This window comes from Scyliorhinus torazame, chromosome 8 (genome assembly GCF_047496885.1).
Source record: "Scyliorhinus torazame isolate Kashiwa2021f chromosome 8, sScyTor2.1, whole genome shotgun sequence".
Lineage (NCBI taxonomy): Eukaryota > Metazoa > Chordata > Chondrichthyes > Carcharhiniformes > Scyliorhinidae > Scyliorhinus > Scyliorhinus torazame.
Window position 1 is genome coordinate 59,551,550 of NC_092714.1, and position 19,532 is coordinate 59,571,081.

Genomic DNA, 19,532 nt, shown 5'->3' on the forward strand with positions numbered 1-19,532 from the left:
CTCTGCTCACTGTAGAACCGGCGGACCGGCGTCGTCGTGCGATTCGCGCCCGGCCTGGCGTGGGCTGAGAGAATCCCGCCCCTGGTTTCTGGTGTTGGTGGTGCTGTTAAGCTAGCTGTGTGAGGGCAGCACGCATACTGCAGTCTGATTCCTCACTGGCTGCAGGAAGAGTTCGAGCTTCGTTTTCCTCCCCGCGCTTAGTCAGACACTCTAGGGCAGGCGGAAGGGGGATTGCCAAATGAAGCCATAATACTCTCTAGTCTATTGCCACTGACAAGCTGAATATTCTCAGTAAAGGGCATGAAACCCTGCGTGGAATTTCAACCATTTTTCAAAAACAATTTTTTTAATAAAATACAAGGCTGCTTTATTCATTGGATGTCATTATTTGGTCCAGAGGAGTGACTGCTCAGATTAAAGGAAGGATGATTTCTATTTAACTCCTCTTGAGCTGTACATCACAGTGTAAGAATGTCATTGATCCAGTTACCTCCCTCATGCACCAATCCTTTGACACTGAAAAGTATGCCACGAATGGAGTTGACCTTCACATCTTTGTCCAGCTGCTTGATCGACCACAAGGATATTTGTCCCATGCTCTCCGACAAGGGCCAGCTTCAATCAGCGGCACTTGTTCGGAAGCTTCCGTAGCTCCAGGGGGAGCGGATAGTGTAATTCTTAGCACACTCAGGGTTGTTCAGAAAGTGCTGTCCAATTGCTGAATCACATCTAATATTGTGTTCTGGGTTTTGCAGTCAGTACTCTGCCTCATTTGAGCAGCTTGAGGGATGTGCTGTTTGATAGGATCTATCAATTGTTGGGATGTATGGCTCACATATCTGGTGCTGCACTGGCAAAGAAATTCAGATACAACATTACTCATTTGTATGGTCGGCAGAATGTCTTTTGGCTTAACGACAGCATCCTGTTAGTGAAAAATACCACTTGTGTTGCTACTGCATAGTAGCTGCTTGAAACGGCTAGAATGACCTGTTGCTCGAATTTTTGAGATAAATTACCCTGAATGGGTAATGTGAGGTAGACTGGGCGCCTTTCAGGACCGGGAGTGACAGCCTTAGGACCATTCATGGTTATGTATTATTTTATATGAGCAATTATATTATCGGGGTAGCTATTATCCAACAGGATAGCTTTTCGGCATCCCTATATCGATGTCAAGCTTGAATGGTGGGCTCAGGCCCTCTTTATGAGATTGCCGATAAAGCCAATCTTATAGTGCATGGAACTGTAGGATTCCTAATTGTTAGATTGCTCCATTTCAAAAGCGAATTTGAGCATGGGATGGACAGCATTAAGCTGTGTAAGGAAATTCTTACAAATGCAACTGCAGATTCAAATGTAGCAACCTTATCACCCCTATAACAAAAATATGGAAAGGGTAGGAGGTTAGGGATACGTCCATTTCTTGTGGAAACTGATGAAAATGTTAGCAAGAGCTGGGACTAGAGAGGATTCCATGGCTGATGTGACCATCAATTCACTCAAGGACTCGTGTCGGAGTAAAACAGTGGTTTTAATTAACTATCAACTTTGTCTGCCTGCGACTGGTACATACTGAGGACAGTCCCACAGGCCAGCTACTCTTATACTCCTTCAAAGGGGCGGAGCCATGGGCGGAGCCCGTACATGCTCCAACATCCTCCAACATCGCCCCCTGTGGGTGAAGCCATACAATGGCCCACAGATAAAACCCACAGGGTTAATAACTGGTGAATTAACTGTATTTACATTCACCACAATGGCAACACCATCTTCTTGGACATACATGATGCCATTAAAGCTGAACTCAGGTTGGGGTGGTGGGATGATGGGATCGTTGGTATTGTTAAGGGGATTGATTTTGTATTTGTTACCATTTACTGTTTGTGGGTGGGGTGTAAATTTTGAAGGAAAATGTGAAAATGGAGAATAAAAACATTTTTTAAAAAAAAGCTCAACTACATGAGTTGCTAAGCTCGTAAGTTCCGAAAATGGTAGCGTGTCTAGATTGCCATGATATAGTCACATGGCACAAATGTCCATAGCTTCCTTGAATGGCACATTAGCGAATAGGTTCATAATGCTGAACATACACATAGACACAGCATTGCTATTGATATGCAGGTCGAATATAGCCACATTAAAGATGAAGGAGTCCTTCACTGGTATACGGAATACTCACTCAGACCTGGTTGTAGCTTGCCAATTCATGTTGCACAGAACCAGTCGTAGATAAGATAGGCCAAAATGAAATAACACTTTTGTGTGTCCTGGGCAGCCCGTACACACATGGTCATAGTGAACCATGAGGATGAATCCTATGATATACATCACATGACAACTCATCACTCTTATATAAGTCCAACAAATGTTTTGCAATTTCCTTTCGAACAGGGTTGTCCTTGGCTACGGGTCCAATTGATATGAGTGTGTTTTGTCAATATCGTCACGCTTGTTAATGATGGCACCAAGATCATTTGTGAGGCTTGCAAATATGAATGTCTGGGTTGGCCTTGATGCCTCAAAAAGCCACCAGACATTCACACTGCCTGTGAAAATCAGACACTGGGTATTCCATATTATGCATATGTTAGATCAGCTGGACTCATTTTCAAGGACACAGCATTTCCATTGGACACTTCTGGGTGGAATAGCTGAGACTAGAGGAGTTCAAACTCTGCAAATTCGCGAGTATTCAGACCAGGACAGCACCAGGTCCAAACTGAAATAACATTTTCTAAGCTGGGACTTGTAATGGGAACAGCGGGTGGGCAGACAAGAACCAATTGAAACTGGCATTTTCAGGGTTGAAAGGGCAATTTAGATGGGAAGAAGAAGGTGGACACAGTGGCCTAGATTTGATCACACATTTTGAAATTTTGGGGCTTTAGACTTAGCATTTTAACTCCTTGGGCACCAATTTTACGATGATTATGAAATAGTTTACACAATTATTTTTTAGTGTTGTTACTATGTAGTGGTTTAGAGCCCAAGGAGCTGTTTCCAGTAGAATATGTGTTCAGATTAGTCATTGGCTAGTGCAATATCACCATCTAGTGAGCAGAGTATTGTAAATACAGCATGATCACATGTTAACGTTGATTTTCCATATAAAATGTAGGTCTGTTGCAAAGGACTCTTCAATTACAAATGTTTAGGTAAAAAGTAATACATTTGCAACAACAGGTACTAAGATTTGTGGTCAGAAAATATATACTATATATCAAATCTTTTAATATAATTATTGAAGCGATTTATGAATAAGGGAATAGGAGTTTTGAAAAATTAAAACATGCTAGCCTATTTGTAACATAAAGAAAAAATAGTGGGCGGAAAGAATGCGGGAGATCCAACGACTTGTAGACAGCAACAATATGCAAGGTTTCTTCAGCACTATCAAAGCAATTTATGCTGAGAGCCAAACTTTGACAGCAGTCCTTCAAGGACAGGGAGGCAGTCAGTACTCACTAGAGGGAATATTTTGAAGAATTCCTCCACTGAGCATTTATCTTCAATGAATATTCTCAACTCCATTCCTCAATACCCCGGTCAGCTCAGTCTGTATCACCCCAGTCTGCAACCTTTTTTTGTTGTTCATGGAACATGCAGGCTGTGCCAGCAGTTATTGCCCATCCCTAATTGCCCTTGAAGAGCAGTTAAGAGTCAACCACATTGCTGTGGGTCTGGAGTCACATGTAGGCCAGACCAGGTAAGGACGGCAGATTTCCTTCCCCTAAAGGACATTACTGAACCAGATGGGTTTTTACGGCCATTGTCACTGGTTTCATGATTATCATTAGAGTTTTAATTCCAGATTTTTATTGAATTCAAATTTCACCATCTGCAGTGGCGGGATCTGGCACCCCAGAGCAGTACTATGGGTCTCTGGATTACTAGTCCAGTGACAATACCACTATGCCCCTGCCTCCCCATAACCTATAAAGCAATAATTACAGCACATTGGTACAACACCCTGGGCTAGTGCAAGGTCAATTGGCGTTCTTGTGATGGGCGGGGCGGAAGAATCCAGCCCTCAGTCTTTGTCATCTTGCAGCCATGTCTCTGTAATATCATACAGATTTAATTTATATTTCTGCTATCAATTCATCTGTTTCATTACAAATACTGCTTGCATTCAGATAGTTTTGTAACCACTAGCATTATCTGATTGTACATTCTTAGCTTTGTACATTCTGTCCCTTCCTGTCACGCTCTGATCATCATTTCCCTTATTCCTGCCTTGCTCTTTTGCCTTGTCTTCTCCTTTTAAATTATCTCACATTCCCAAACTTGATCCCTCGCATCCTTTAATTTAAAGCCCTCTTTAAGACAGAGATAGTTAGGTTCTTGATTAATAAGGATATCAGGGGTGACAGGGAGAAGGCAGGAGAATGGGGATGAGAAACATATCAGCCATGATCGAAGCCAGAGCAGACTCGATGGGATGAATATCTACTATTACTGCTATATTTTATGGTCTTATGGTCTACTGACCTTGTCATATGACTTGATAGAATGCTGGTGCTGGCACGGTTCAGGTGAAGACCATCCCAATGGTACAGCTTCCACTTTCCCCAGTACTGGTACCAGTGCCCATGAATGGAAATGCAATTCTCCCACACCAATCTGTGGGTCATGCAATTATCTCTCAAAACCTATTAGCCAACATCAATTTTTTCCTGCAATATATTCCACCAGCAAAAATTGGATTTATCTGAAGGCAGCTGTACTTTTATGTGTGCAATTGCTGCCAAGAACCACGGATGAGCATACAACAACCTGCCCCCATTTCCACTCCCTTGGTGAAAATGGTGGGTACCAAATTCGAGATTTCCAGAAACGGGGCTCCAGTGACATTTTTGCTATGCTGGAGGCTCTCTATGTCTTTTCTTTAATCTAGAGTACCCAATTCTTTTTTTTCCAATTAAGGGGCAATTTAGCATGACCAATTCACCTATCCTGCACATCGTTTTGGGTGGTGGGGATGAGACCCACGCAGACACGGGGAGAATGTGCAAACTCCACACAGGCAATGACCCAGGCCGGGATTGAACCCGGTACCTCGGTGCCGTGAGGCAGCAGTGCTAACCACTGCGTCACCATGCTGCCCAGGCTCACTGTCCTCATGAGAATTCAGGCCGAGAGCATTTATTTCAAATCTCTCTGGTCATGTATTCAAACAGTTTTAGCATTGCTAGTATTAGCTCCAGAATATTTTGTTTAATCACAATCCTTAATTCTGAATTACAGATTCGCATATGGATGTTGTGCATAGGAACCTCTTTGATATTTGGCCCCACATTGGGAAAGACGTGGCGACTGTACAAAGTCTTTGTTCAGCGTGTCCCGGAGAAGAGAGTGGTAAGCCAACGAGTGAAGCTTCATGGCTTTTGCTTCACACAACCTCTCCCTACTTTCCTGAAATGTTCCAAACTCAATTGGGACTTGCATGTCAAAATGACCACAATGCCAGACAGTCTTGTGTTTCTAATGCAGTATAAAGGTAGCGCCATCAATTTTGTCTAAAATATTGATGGCTAAAATGATTCATAGAACATAGAACATAGAACGGTACAACGCAGTACAGGCCCTTTGGCCCACGATGTTGCACCGACATGGGAAGTCAAAAAACAAAAGCCATCTAACCTACACTATGCCATTATCATCCATATGCTTATCCAATAAACTTTTAAATGCCCTCAATGTTGGCGCGTTCACTACTATTGCAGGTAGGGCATTCCACGGCCTCACCACTCTTTGCGTAAAGAACCTACCTCTGACCTCTGTCCTATATCTATTACCCCTCAGTTTAAGGCTATGTCCCCTCGTGCTAGCCATTTCCATCCGCGGGAGAAGGCTCTCACTGTCCACCCTATCTAACCCTCTGATCATTTTGTATGCCTCTATTAAGTCTCCTCTTAACCTTCTTCTCTCTAACGAAAACAACCTCAAGTCCATCAGCCTTTCCTCATAAGATTTTCCCTCCATACCAGGCAACATCCTGGTAAATCTCCTCTGCACCCATTCCAAAGCTTCCACGTCCTTCCTATAATGGGGTGACCAGAACTGTACGCAATACTCCAAATGCGGCCGTACCAGAGTTTTGTACAGCTGCAACATGACCTCATGACTCCGGAACTCAATCCCTCTACCAATAAAGGCCAACACACCATAGGCCTTCTTCACAACCCTATCAACCTGGGTGGCAACTTTCAGGGATCTATGTACATGGACACTGAGATCCCTCTGCTCATCCACACTTCCAAGAATTTTACCATTAGCCAAATATTCCGCATTCCTGTTATTCCTTCCAAAGTGAATCACCTCACACTTCTCTACATTAAACTCCATTTGCCACCTCTCAGCCCAGCTCTGCAGCTTATCTATGTCCCTCTGTAACCTGCTACATCCTTCCGCACTGTCGACAACACCACCGACTTTAGTGTCGTCTGCAAATTTACTCACCCACCCTTCTGCGCCCTCCTCTAGGTCATTTATAAAAATGACAAACAGCAATGGCCCCAGAACAGATCCTTGTGGTACGCCACTTGTAACTGAACTCCATTCTGAACATTTCCCATCAACCACCACCCTCTGTCTTCTTTCAGCTAGCCAATTTCTGATCCACATCTCTAAATCACCCTCAATCCCCAGCCTCCGTATTTTCTGCAATAGCCTACCATGGGGAACCTTATCAAACGCTTTACTGAAATCCATATACACCACATCAACTGCTCTACCCTCGTCTACCTGTTCAGTCACCTTCTCAAAGAACTCAATAAGGTTTGTGAGGCATGACCTACCCTTCACAAAGCCATGCTGACTATCCCTAATCATATTATTCCTATCTAGATGATCATAAATCTTGTCTCTTATAATCCCCTCCAAGACTTTACCCACAACAGACGTGAGGCTCACCGGTCTATAGTTGCCGGAGTTGTCTCTACTCCCCTTCTTGAACAAAGGGACCACATTTGCTATCCTCCAGTCCTCTGGCACTATTCCTGTAGCCAATGATGACATAAAAATCAAAGCCAAAGGCTCAGCAATCTCTTCCCTGGCTTCCCAGAGAATCCTAGGATAAATCCCATCAGGCCCCGGGGACTTATCTATTTTCAGCCTGTCCAGAATTGCCAACACCTCTTCCCTATGTACCTCAATGCCATCTATTTTAATAGCCTGGGTCTCAGCATTCTCCTCCACAACATTCTCTTTTTCCTGAGTGAATACTGACGAAAAATATTCATTTAGTATCTCGCCTATCTCTTCAGACTCCACACACAACTTCCCATCCCTGTCCTTGACTGGCCCTACTCTTTCCCTAGTCATTCTTTTATTCCTGACATACCTATAGAAAGCTTTTGGGTTTTCCTTGATCCTACCTGCCAAATACTTCTCATGTCCCCTCCTTGCTCGTCTTAGCTCTCTCTTTAGATCCTTCCTCGTTACCTTGTAACTATCAAGCGCCCCAACTGAAACTTCACACCTCATCTTCACATAGACCTCCTTCTTCCTCTTAACAAGAGATTCCACTTCTTTGGTAAACCACGGTTCCCTCGCTCGACGCCTTCCTCCCTGCCTGACCGGTACGTACTTATCAAGAACACGCAGTAGCTGTTCCTTGAACAAGCTCCACATATCCAGTGTGCCCAACACTTGCAGCCTACTTCTCCAACCTACCCCTCCCAAGTCATGTCTAATGGCATCATAATTGCCCTTCCCCCAGCTATAACTCTTGCCCTGCGGGGTATACTTATCCCTTTCCATCACTAACGTAAACGTCACCGAATTGTGGTCACTGTCCCCAAAGTGCTCACCTACCTCCAAATCTAACACCTGGCCTGGTTCATTACCCAAAACCAAATCCAATGCGGCCTCGCCTCTTGTTGGCCTGTCAACATATTGTGTCAGGAAATCCTCCTGCACACATTGTACAAAACACGACCCATCTAATGTACTCGAACTATATCTTTTCCAGTCAATATTTGGAAAGTTAAAGTGTCCCATAATAACTACCCTGTTACTTTCGCTCTTATCCAGAATCATCTTCGCCATCCTTTCCTCTACATCCCTAGAACTATTAGGAGGCCTATAGAAAACTCCCAACAGGGTGACCTCTCCTTTCCTGTTTCTAACTTCAGCCCATACTACCTCGGAAGAAGAGTCCCCATCTAGCATCCTCTCCGCCACCGTAATACTGTTCTTGACTAGCAGCGCCACACCTCCCCCTCTTTTGCCTCCTTCTCTGAGCTTACTAAAACACCTAAACCCCGGAACCTGCAACAACCATTCCTGTCCCTGCTCTATCCATGTCTCCGAAATGGCCACAACATCGAAGTCCCAGGTACCAACCCATGCTGCCAGTTCCCCTACCTTATTTTGTATACTCCTGACATTGAAGTAGACACACTTCAAACCACCTACCTGAACACTGGCCCCCGCCTGCGAAGTCAAATCTGTGCTCCTGACCTCTATACTCTCAATCTCCCGTACCCTAAAACTACAATCCAGGTTCCCATGCCCCTGCTGCATTAGTTTAAACCCCCCCAAAGAGCACTAACAAATCTCCCCCCCAGAATATTTGTGCCCGTCAGGTTCAGATGTAGACCATCTTGTCTGTAGAGGTCCCACCTTCCCCAGAAAGAGCCCCAGTTATCCAGAAATCTGAATCCCTCCCGCCTGCACCATCCCTGTAGCCACATGTTTAATTGCTCTCTCTCCCTATTCCTCATCTCATTATCACGTGGCACGGGCAACAACCCAGAGATAACAACTCTGTTTGTTCTCGTTCTGAGCTTCCATCCTAGCTCCCTGAAAGCCTGCCTGACATCCTTGTCCCCTTTCCTACCTATGTCGTTAGTGCCAATGTGGACCACGACTTGGGGCTGCTCCCCCTCCCCCTTAAGGACCCGGAAAACACGATCCGAGACATCACGTACCCTTGCACCTGGGAGGCAACATACCAAACTAATTTGTTCGTTAGTAATAGAAAAGTTGAATAACTTGATTATTAAATAAGCGCCAGTTATGATTAATATTTGAACAATTGTGGTGTGTGTTATTTCCTGATCTGTCAAGGACAGAAGATATAGAAAAGAGCAATACAGCACAGAAACAGGCCCTTCGGCCCTCCAAGCCTATATTGGTCATGATACCACCTTTGGCCAAAACCCTCAGCACTTCCTAGTGCCGTATCCCTCTATACCCATCCTATCCATGTGTTTTTTGAGATGCCTTTTGAAGGCCGTTAATGTATCTGCTACCACAACCTCCCCTGGCAGTGCATTACAGGCACTCACCACCCACTGTGTAAAAAACCTGCCTCGCACATGTCTAAACTTTGCCCCACGGACCTTAAACCTATGTAGCCTAGTGACTGACACCTCCTCCCTGGGAAAGAGTGCCTGCCCATCCATTCTATCCATGCCCCTCATAATCTTGTAGACCCTCTACCTCCGTCATTCTAATGCAAACAGTCCAAGTCTATTCAGCCTCTCCACATAGCTAACTCCCTCCATACCAGGCAACATCCTGGTAAACCTCCTCTGCACCATTTTCAAAGCCTCCACATCCTTCTGGTGGTGTGGTGACCAGAATTGTGCACAGTATTCCAAGTGCGGCCTTACCAAGGTTCTATACAACTGCAGCACGACTTGCCAGTTGTTATACTCGATGCCATATATATGGCCCTTGCTTGAAAATGTATTCATGACCGCTTTGAGAGTTCAGCATGCATATAAAAATAAACAAGAATTTTATAAGTAAGACAAACCTCTGAGGTATAAGGCATAGGCAATGTCTTTGCACTATTTGTGTAGCTATTCTCCCTCCCCGCCTGGGTTTCTTTCCCCTTGAATTTTCAACTTCTTTTCCTTCCTTCCTTTCAGATGGGTGCTCTCCAGCAGCTCAAGGCTTCATTTTGTGGTTGAGGATATGGGTACAAATGTGGCCTTCAGTGAGTTCTTTCCCACTTTCCCCACCAGTCACTCATTCTTCTCCTCACTTACACCATTAACTCTGTCTCTTCCCCTTTTGAACTATCTGCACAATGCTTATATACTGCTGTCCTCCCCATGGGCAGGGGGCCAAAGATCCTCTTACTTTTGGCCCATTACACACTGAAACCTCTCCAGTCCAGAAACCTACTGCTCAGAAACACCAGTTATCCAGACATGTTTTGTACAGACCTGGCATCATTTCAGTACAGTACATATGGAAGCGGAAACATGTTACAGTGTTTAGATAAGTAAAATAATTTTTAATACTGCTTTATAATTACTGTTTTTTAAAATATTTGTTCATGAAGTGTGGGTGTCACTGGTTAGGCCAGCATTTATTGCCCGTCCCGAGTGGCCCTTGAGAAGGTGGTAGTGAGCTGCCTTCTTGAATCACTGCAGTCCCTGTGGTGCAGGTACACACGCTGTGCTGTTAGGGAGGCTGTTACAGGATTTTGACCCAGCAACTACAAAGGTATGGCAACATATTTCCAAGAGAAGATGGTGTATGGCTTGGAGGGGAATCTCCAAGTGGTGTCTGCTGCCCTTCTAGATGTGGATTTGGAAGGTGTTGACTGAGGAGACTTGGTCAGTTCCTGCAGTGCATCTTGTAGATGGTACACACTGCTGCCACTGTACATAAGCGATGGAGGGAGTAAATGTTTGTGCAAGAGCTGCCAATCAAGCAGGCTGTTTTGTCCTGGATGGTGTTGAGCTCCTTGAATGATGCTGGAGCTGCACTCATCCAGGCAATCGGGTGTATTCCATCAAACTCCTGACTTGTGCCTTGTAGATAGTGAACAGGCCTTTGAGGGTCAGGATGTGAGTTACTCACCGGATACCTAGCTTCTGACCTGCTCTCGCATCCACAGTATTTATATGGCAAGTCCAGTTCAGTTTCTGGTCAATGGTAACCCCCAAGATGTTGATAGTGGGAGGGTATTTAGCGATGGTAATGCCATTAAATGTCATGGGGCGATACGCATGTATATCTGCAGTGTTTTCCAGTTCACACACTTGTGGTTACGCATTCTACACCACTCTATAATCCAGAAAAGTCTGAAATCAAGAAAACACTTGGTCTCAAGCATTCCATCTGGAGAAGTTACAATGGGCTGGATTTTCCTGTCCCCCAGCCGCGCGTTTCTCCGCGGTGCCCCGTTTGCTGGCTGCAAGATTCTCCTGCTGTTTGTCAGTGGGATTTGCCATTGTAACCACCCCACGCAGCTGGAAAATCCACGGGCGGGGGGGGGGGGGTGCGATGCCGGTGGGGAAAGTGAATCGCAGTGATCGAAGAATGCTGGCCAATGTATTTGTTTCATTCACAAGTTTTGTTTGTGTTCATCGATGTCATGGGGAATGATTTTGCGCCCGTGTTAGTCGTCAGTGAGAACGGCAGCACGGACGCAAAATATTGCGCGAGTCGGGTAACGTGATTCTCGCTGGCGAAATCCGTTTCCTGATTTTCCTTGCCTCTCACCAATGATGTAATGAGGTTCCCGCCCACAAGGGCAAGAACCTCATTGGAGTACATTTTAATACAGTTACAAATATTTAGAGAGGCCCCCCCTCCCCCGCCACATGATTCCCTCCCACTGAATAATCATACCTAGCCAATATGACATCAGGTCAGCGAGTCTAAAACAGCTATTTATAAACACGAATCAGTCAGGCAGGTCCACTCGGGAGCATAAAGGTAAGTATAGCCCCAGGGCGAGAGGGACATACCCTGGCCGTATCCCAGCACAGGTTGGCACTTCCAAACAGACAGTGCCAACCTGTGCTGGAGGCAGTGCCAGATTGGGCCCTCTGGGCCACCCCACGGGAGGCATTCCTCTTTTGTGTGTGGGGGAGGGGCTGATGCCTGTGAGGGGAGAGATTGCCCCCAAGATTTCAGTGCTGGAGAGGGAGGAGGCTGGGGAGAAGGAGGTAGAGTGTCCCGTGATTATAGCGCTGGGGGGGGGGGAGAGGTTGCACCCGATTGTAATGCTTGGTGGTGGTGAGGGTGGGAGGATCCCCAATGTTGGTGTTTTAGGGAGGTCCCCCCCCACCAACGATTGTGAGCGGGGGTGTCCTCCGTGTCTGTGGGAGAGGGTGCTGGGGGTACACTCTCTGCTGATCGGGGCACCCTTTGAAGATGGCGCCCGATCTCTGTGGAGCCGGCATCAGGCCCCGACCTGCCAGACTGACGACATAAACCCCACCCGCTCAGTTTTTTTCTCCGAGTGCTTGAAAATCTGGACTAGAAAGTCGGTTGTGCAGCCGGAGAGCTACACACTGGTTTTCAGTCAGAGCCTGACACTTATTGAAAAAAAAGGGAGGTTTCCACCCATGTATTAGGATCTGTCCCAGGTTCATGATTAGTATTGATTATTTCTGTTAGCAAAACATGGTGGAGATAATTAATTCAAATTTAAGGGAAGTGATTTTGAAAATCAAATTGATATGAAATGAAAACGTCCCCCCTTCTTCAGTTTACTGCATTTTTAAAAAATTTGAGATTACAAAACCAAAGATTTAAGATGCAAGCAATCAGGAGACTGTAATTTTATTCTTCATTACTCTTGCTCACAAACTTATATTTGAAAAGCAAATCCACTACAGTGTTTACCTCAGTAAACTGCCAAGGCGGGATTCTCCGTTCCTGAGACTAAGTGTTGACGTCAGGCACAGGATTCGTGGAGTTCCGCGACAGGAAAACTGGCACCACACCTGCATCAATCCACCGACCGTTAAGGGGCTAGTTCCGGCGCCACATGGAACACAATGATTCCAATGAGAAACGGTGCCGGATTCGCCGGATTCGGGATTGACACTCAGGAGGTTGACAAGCTGCAGCCGCATATACACATTTCACTCCCCACATACACCATCCCAGCCAAGAAGTTGGCAGCAAGACGTGCAGCACCAAGGTTCATGGACCCCGAGCTGGAGACCCTCCTGGACGCGGTGTAGGAAAGGCGGGCCACCCAGACTGTCATGGTCCACTCCCTGTGCTCCATGGCCACCAGCATGCAGACCCTGGTCGAGACCAGAGGGGGCATCCAGAACTGGCAGTGCCAGGTGGCAGGGGAGCCTCAGGGGATAGCTCCGTTCGCACTCCTGTCCCATGGAGTAGCTTGGGGGCCACTGGGACCCCATGGGAGGAGGAGGAGAAGGTGATGGGGCCCATGCCGGTGACTCTCGACGGGGAGATGCCGGAACATCACAGCACCTCAGACTCTCCCCCGCTCCTCCCTGGCGCATCTGGTGGGCAGTGGGCAGAACAGGGTGGCACTATGCCACCTAGGACACCCGAGCAGCAACTGGGCCCATCCCGGCACTGTCGCCCCAGGAGACAGCCAACGGGGACCCAGGTCGCAGGGCGGGAATCACACCAGGCAACCTCCATGCCTGATGTATCTTCTGACGATCCACCTAGACATAGCGTTAAGGCCCGTAAGACCAGAAAGTCCGACACTAGTTAAGCTCCCCTCCTCCACCTCTTAAGGGCAGGGCACTCCCGGGCCCGAACCCTGGCACAGAAAACTGGGCACCTTGGTACTGCTAGCCTAGCATCCTGGCAATGTCCCTGCCAACCAGGCAGTGCCATCCGGATATCCTGGCAGTGTCAGGGTGGTAATGTCAGGGTGTCCAGGTGGTAGTGCCCAGGTGCCAGGCTGGCAATGCCAAGGTACCAGGGGGCCAGCAGGAGGGCCTGGGTACCACCCTGCCAAGGCATCCAATGGCCTGAGAGACCCCCTCGGTGTCATTACATTTGTGTGGACCAGTGCTAAACAGCACCATGGTGAAGTCTCCCTGGCGTGGCTGTTCGTTCCCAGGCCTCAGGAGAATCGGGCAAAATGAGCCTAATGGATCATTTAAATGTGTTCATCTGGATATCGACCAGGTCACAACGTCTCGCTCGATCTCGTTCGATCTCACGAGATGTTCCAAGTGTCACAATTCTCACGAGAGGCCTCTCACGAGGTTTAACGGCATTGTTGTATCACCAAGTTGGGTGCGACGAGGCTGTCCAATGGCGCCAAAAGTCTTTAATGAAGAAAGTTTAAAAAAAACAATTTTTTTTTTAAGGTATTTGCAAAGTTTTATAACAATAACAAAAACAATAACATTAACATGGTAAAATAAACATTTCCCCACCCTACCCAATCTTTACACACCTCAACCATATTACACCTATCGGCCCGCCCCCCCCTTCAGAACGCTGCTTCTGCCGATATTTTAATTTTCCCGAGAAAGTTGACGAACGGCTGCCACCTCCAAGAGAACCCCAACATTGACCCTCTTAAGGAAACTTTATTTTCTCAAGACTGGGAAACTCAGCCATGTCACTAACCCAGGTCTCTACACTCGGGGGCTTCGAGTCCCTCCACACTAAAAGGATCCGTCTCCGGGCAGGCCAGGACGTCGGCCTCTTTCACTCCCTGAACTCCCGGATCTTCTGACACTCCAAAGATCGCTACCTCTGGACTTGGCACCACCCGTGTTTCTAGCACCGTGGACATTGCCTTCGCACACCCCTGCCAAAACCCTCTGAGCTTCGGGCATGCCCAGAACATGTGGACATGGTTTGCTGGGGTTCCCGCGCACCTCGATCTTCTACCCCGAAAAACTTGCTCATCCTCGCCGCCATCATGTGTGCCCGGTGGACCACCTTAAATTGTATTAGGCTAAGCCTGGCACATGATGAGGAGGAATTGACCCTGCTTAGTAGTAGTTGCAGAAGTTCGGCAGCACCAACCCACCCTCCCCCCCCGACTGCGCTCCAGCAACACTTTCTTCACTCGCGGGGTTTTACTCACCCACACAAAGCCCAAAATGACCTTGTTCACCCACTTGAAAAAGGCCTTAGGGATGAAGATAGGGAGGCACTGAAAGACAAACAGAAATCTGGGGAGGACCACCATTTTCACGGTCTGTATCCTCCCCGCCAGTGACAAAGGGAGCATGTCCCATCTCTTAAAGTCCCCTTCCATTTGCTCTACCAACTGGGATAGATTAAGCTTATACAGTGCCTCCCATTTCCGAGCCACCTGGATTCCCAGATAGCGAAAGCTCTTCCCCACCATTCTAAGCGGCAGCTCTCCCAGTCTCTCCTCCTACCCTCCAGCCTGAATCATGAACATCTCGCTCTTCCCCATGTTCAATTTATTCCCCGTAAAACTGCCAAATTCCCCCAAGATCCGCATAACCTCCCCCATCCCCTCCAACGGGTTAGAAATGTACAAAAGCAAATCGTCCACGTAGAGCGAGACCTGGTGCTCTACGCCCCCCCCCCCGAAACAGCCACAGCCCCTGCCAGTTCCTCAAAGCTCTTAACGCCATGGCCAGTGGCTCTATAGCTAAAGCAAACAATAACGGGGAGAGGGGGCACCCTTGCCTCATCCCTCGATGTAATTTAAAATACCCCGACCTCAGCCGGTTCGTACGCGCGCTCGTTACAGGCGCCTGGTAGAGCAACCTCACCCAGCCAATAAAGCCCTCATGAAACCCAAATCTTCCCAGCGCCTCCCACAGGTACTCCCACTCCACCCGATCAAAAGCCTTCTCCGCATCCATTGCTACCACCACCTCCGCCTCTCCTCTTTCTGAGGGCATCATAATAACATTTAAAAGCCTCCGAACATTGGCCTTGAGTTGCCTACCCTTAATGAATTCCATCTGGTCTTCCCCTATCACCCCCGGAATGGAGTCTTCTATCCTTGCGGCCAATATCTTGGCCAACAACTTGGCATCTACATTCAAAAGCGAGATCGGCCGATATGACCCACACTGCTCAGGATCCTTCTCCCGTTTAAGAATAAGTGAAATCGAGGCTTGCAACATTGTCGGGGGAGGATTCCCTTCTCTCTAGCCTCGTTAAATGTACTCACCAGCAGTGGGCTCAAAATCTCTGAGAACTTCTTATAAAATTCCACCAGGTAGCCGTCTGGCCCCGGAGCGTTGCCCGACTGCAAGCCCTCCAGCCCCTTGATAATTTCCTCAATCTCAATTGGGGCTCCCTGCCCCTCCACCAGGTCTTCCTCCACCCTCGGAAACCTCTACTGATCCAGAAATTGCCTCATTCCCTCCACTCCAGCTGGGGGTTCCGACTCATATAATTTACTGTAAAATTCTTTAAAAACTTCGTTCACCCCCCCCTGGGTCCAAGACCATGGTACCATCCCTATTCTTCACTCTACCAATCTCCCTGGCCGCCTCTCTCTTCCTAAGCTGTTGCGCCAACATCCTACTCGCCTTTTCCCCGTACTCATAAACCGCCCCCTTTACCCTCCTCAACTGTTTCACTGCTTTCCCTGTGGTCAACAACTCAAACTCCACCTGTAACTTCCGCCGCTCCCTCAGGAACCCCACGTCCGGGGCCTCCGCGTATCTATCCCCTCCACTAATCTCTCCCTCTCCGTCTGTTCCCCCTTTTCCCTGTGGGACCGAATCAAAATTAGTTCCCCTCTAACAACTGCCTTCAGAGCTTCCCAAACCGTCGCTGCAGCTACCTCTCCCATGTCATTTGTTTCCAGGTAGTTCTGGATGGACTTATTCACCCGCCCGCAGACCGCTTCATCCGCTAGCAACCCTACATCCAGTCTCCAGAACGAACGTTGCCCTCTCTCCTCACTAGCCTGCAAATCCACCCAATGCGGGGCATGATCCGACACTGCAATTGCCAAGTTTTAATGAAGGAATTTAAAAGCTCACAGATGAATCTGTGGATACATTTAAATATGTTGTTAAAAATTATAAACCCATTGCCAATTAAAAATCCGTCTAATTCCTCCTTAAATTTACTCACTATCCAGCATCCACCACACTCTTGGGGGGTAGCGAATTCCACAGATTCACAACCGGGCACGATTCTCCACTCCCACGCCGGTTGGGAGAATCGCCTGGGCCGCCAAAATTTCCGGGGACGCCGGTCCGACGCCCTCCCGCGATTCTCCCAAGCGGCGGGAACGGCCCGGTCGTGTTTCGCGGGCCGCAGGCCGGAGACACCCAAAATGGCGATTTTCCGGCACCCCCGCTATTCTGAGGCCCGGACGGGCCAAGCGGCCAGGCCAAAACGGCGGGTTCCCCCCAGCGCCGTCCACACCTGGTCGCTGCAGTCGTGGGCGGTGCGTGAACGCAGGGGGGGGCGGCCTGTGGGGGGGCGAGGGGGGATCCTGCACCGGGCTTCAACTGGAATGTGGGGTGGCCCGCGATCGGTGCCCACCGATCGTCGGGCCGTCCTCTCTGAAGGAGGACCTCCTTCCGCGGCTCCGCAAGATCCGTCCCCCATCTTCTTGCGGGGCGGATTTAGAGAGGACGACAACCACGCATGCGCGGGTTGGCGCCGGCCAACCTGCGCATGTGCGGATGATGCCCGTTATGCGGCGCCGGCCGCGTCACCTATGCGGCGCCATTTTTACGTGGGCGACAAGGCCTGGCGCGTGTAGATGACGCGGCCCCGATCCTGGCCCATTGTCAGGGTCTGAATCGGTCGGGACCGGGGTCGTTCCGCGCCGTCGTGAACCTCGACGGCGTTCACGGCGGCGCGGCCACTTCGGCGCGGGAGTGGAGAATCCCGCCCAGGATCTCTTATTCTATCTTCTGATAAGAGTCAATAGTCCAGTTAATTGGAGCTGTTCAAAATACAAATATTATTGCTAATTATTCACCTTAATACACTTGCATAAGAACTGAAGCAAAAACGTAGATCAAAATAATACACAAACTGGTCAGAACATAACGAAAAGCATTAAACATAAAGCAGAAGAAAAGTATAAAGAAATTACTTTACAACAGAGTAAATTGATAGGTGGTTCAAAAATTCATGAAAGCACAAATTTGGAACAACCCCTTTACATGAGGTCTTACTTTTAAAGAAATTCTTGTTGATGGCCGAATTCGTCATTCACTCTCATTGGTTTCCAATTCTCAGCTGAGACCTCCTGATTTGTTCAAATAACTGTTTGTGATATAGAGGATGATTTATTAATCAAACATTGGTCATTACTTAAGATTTACAAATGTCCATCAAAATTAATTCAGTGTCTATGTGCTCCACCTTACGAGAATAAGATTCTCACGTCACGGCTAGCCATTAACCTTGCTGTAGCTAATTATTTGATACATTTTTATTACTAAATGCGCTTGAGATACTTGCAATTACAACTTGAGAGAGATGATTGGTAATACAAAGGCTTTAATTAGCAGAGAACCAGTCAGCTACCGAGAAGTGTGCACACTGTCCACTGGACATTACCTTATATATGGCTGCCTGGGGGGTAGAGCCGGAGGCGGAGTCCCTCAGGGTTCCAAACCCGGTCTTAAAGGGATCATTACATTAAAGGTGCAGTAATCATTCATCACAGCGCTGGAATACAATGGTCTATTCATTATATGAAACATTTTATGAAACAATGTCTGAATTTCTGCAGACACACTAACGTACAATAGTTTATTTATTATCTTCAACAGTGACTATCCTTTTACAGCCAGGTTGTTTTGAATAATTTGTTCTCTAGTTATACACTCAACCAATCCTTAAGGGCACTAAATAAATCAATAGTCTATCACCTTTCATTCTTCTAAACTCTAGAGAATATAGGCCTAAACTGTTCCATCCCTCTTCATGTGACAAACCCCTCGGCCGGGATTCTCCGAAATCACAACCAAGTGTAGATGCCGGCGTAAACACTGGAATGGTGTACGCCGGTGTCAATGGGTCTCGTGGCCTAGCAATTCACCGCTGTTCAGAGGGCTAGCACGGCACCGGAGAGCTGTGCGCACCTCCGGTGCCAAAAGGCAACCCTGCAAGGCCGGCACATGGGTGCGACGGCCATCTCCGCCCCGGTGCATGCACGTGATTGCCGTCTCCAAGCCGGCGTGGAACAACATGTCGGGGACTTTCAGCGGGCCGTGTGGAAGGAGATACGCCCCCTCCAGATCGTGGCCACCCACTGATCGGATGCCCCCAATCGGGGGCCTGGTCCCCGTGGAGGCCCCCGCCGGAGTCAGATACCCCCGCGCCCCCCACCAGGACATCCACGGCGGCCGCGGGTCGGGTTAGTGCTCCTGCCAGGTGCTACCAGGTTAGAACCACACCGGCGGGACTCGGCGGGACTCGGCGCGAGTTCGGCCCGTCGCCCATGGAGAATCACTGCGGGGGCCTATTTCAGCAGCTCCCGACCAGCACCGTGGCAACCGTGCAGGCACGATTGGCGGCGATTTTCCAGTCGCCGGAGAATCGGTGGCCCGGCATCAGAGCAGCGTGGCGGGAACTTCCCATGCTCCCGCCGATTCTCCAACCCGGCGAGGGCTCGGAGAATCCCGCCCCTCATCTCTGGAATAGAACATAGAACATAGAACAATACAGCGCAGTACAGGCCCTTCGGCCCACGATGTTGCACCGAAACAAAAGCCATCTAACCTACACTATGCCATTATCATCCATATGTTTATCCAATAAACTTTTAAATGCCCTCAATGTTGGCGAGTTCACTACTGTTGCAGGTAGGGCATTCCACGGCCTCACTACTCTTTGCGTAAAGAACCTAC

General features: G+C 48.1%; 1 protein-coding gene across 1 annotated transcript in view; it reads left to right on the forward strand.

The window, feature by feature from the left end:
* The window catches only part of gpr156 (G protein-coupled receptor 156), a 148,063-nt gene that overhangs the window by 84,938 nt on the left and 43,593 nt on the right, over window positions 1-19,532 (forward strand). Inside the window, exon 4 of the mRNA XM_072515517.1 lies at window positions 5,251-5,361. Within this exon, the coding sequence (XP_072371618.1) occupies window positions 5,251-5,361 (111 nt within the window). The remainder of the gene's footprint in view (window positions 1-5,250; window positions 5,362-19,532) is intronic.